The sequence below is a fragment of the Myotis brandtii genome, unplaced genomic scaffold (genome assembly GCF_000412655.1).
Source record: "Myotis brandtii unplaced genomic scaffold, ASM41265v1 scaffold1020, whole genome shotgun sequence".
Taxonomy (NCBI): domain Eukaryota; kingdom Metazoa; phylum Chordata; class Mammalia; order Chiroptera; family Vespertilionidae; genus Myotis; species Myotis brandtii.
Window position 1 is genome coordinate 43,548 of NW_005353406.1, and position 315 is coordinate 43,862.

The following is a 315-nucleotide window of genomic DNA, read 5'->3' on the forward strand; positions in this document are numbered from 1 at the left end:
CCCCCTTCCTCCTGTGCACAGCGCAGTCTGACCACCAGAGCCCTGGGGCAGAGCGGGAGGACGCTGGGGTTCCAGGAGGCCTGGGCGCTGTCACTCTCACCATCCCCCGAACCCCAGGGCTCGGAGTTGGGGTGCAGAGCCCCGGGCCAGCCCCCTGTGCCCTGACTCCGCCCGCCGCCCCCAGACCATGAACGAGTTTGAGTACCTGAAGCTGCTGGGCAAAGGCACGTTCGGGAAGGTGATCCTGGTGAAGGAGAAGGCCACCGGCCGCTACTACGCCATGAAGATCCTCAAGAAGGAGGTCATCGTGGCCAT

At 65.7% G+C, this 315-nt stretch overlaps 1 protein-coding gene across 1 annotated transcript in view; it reads left to right on the forward strand.

Annotated features, from left to right (window-relative positions):
• The window catches only part of LOC102251050 (RAC-alpha serine/threonine-protein kinase), a 15,418-nt gene that overhangs the window by 12,446 nt on the left and 2,657 nt on the right, over positions 1-315 (forward strand). The window contains exon 6 of the mRNA XM_014535715.1: positions 185-312. Within this exon, the coding sequence (XP_014391201.1) occupies positions 185-312 (128 nt within the window). The remainder of the gene's footprint in view (positions 1-184; positions 313-315) is intronic.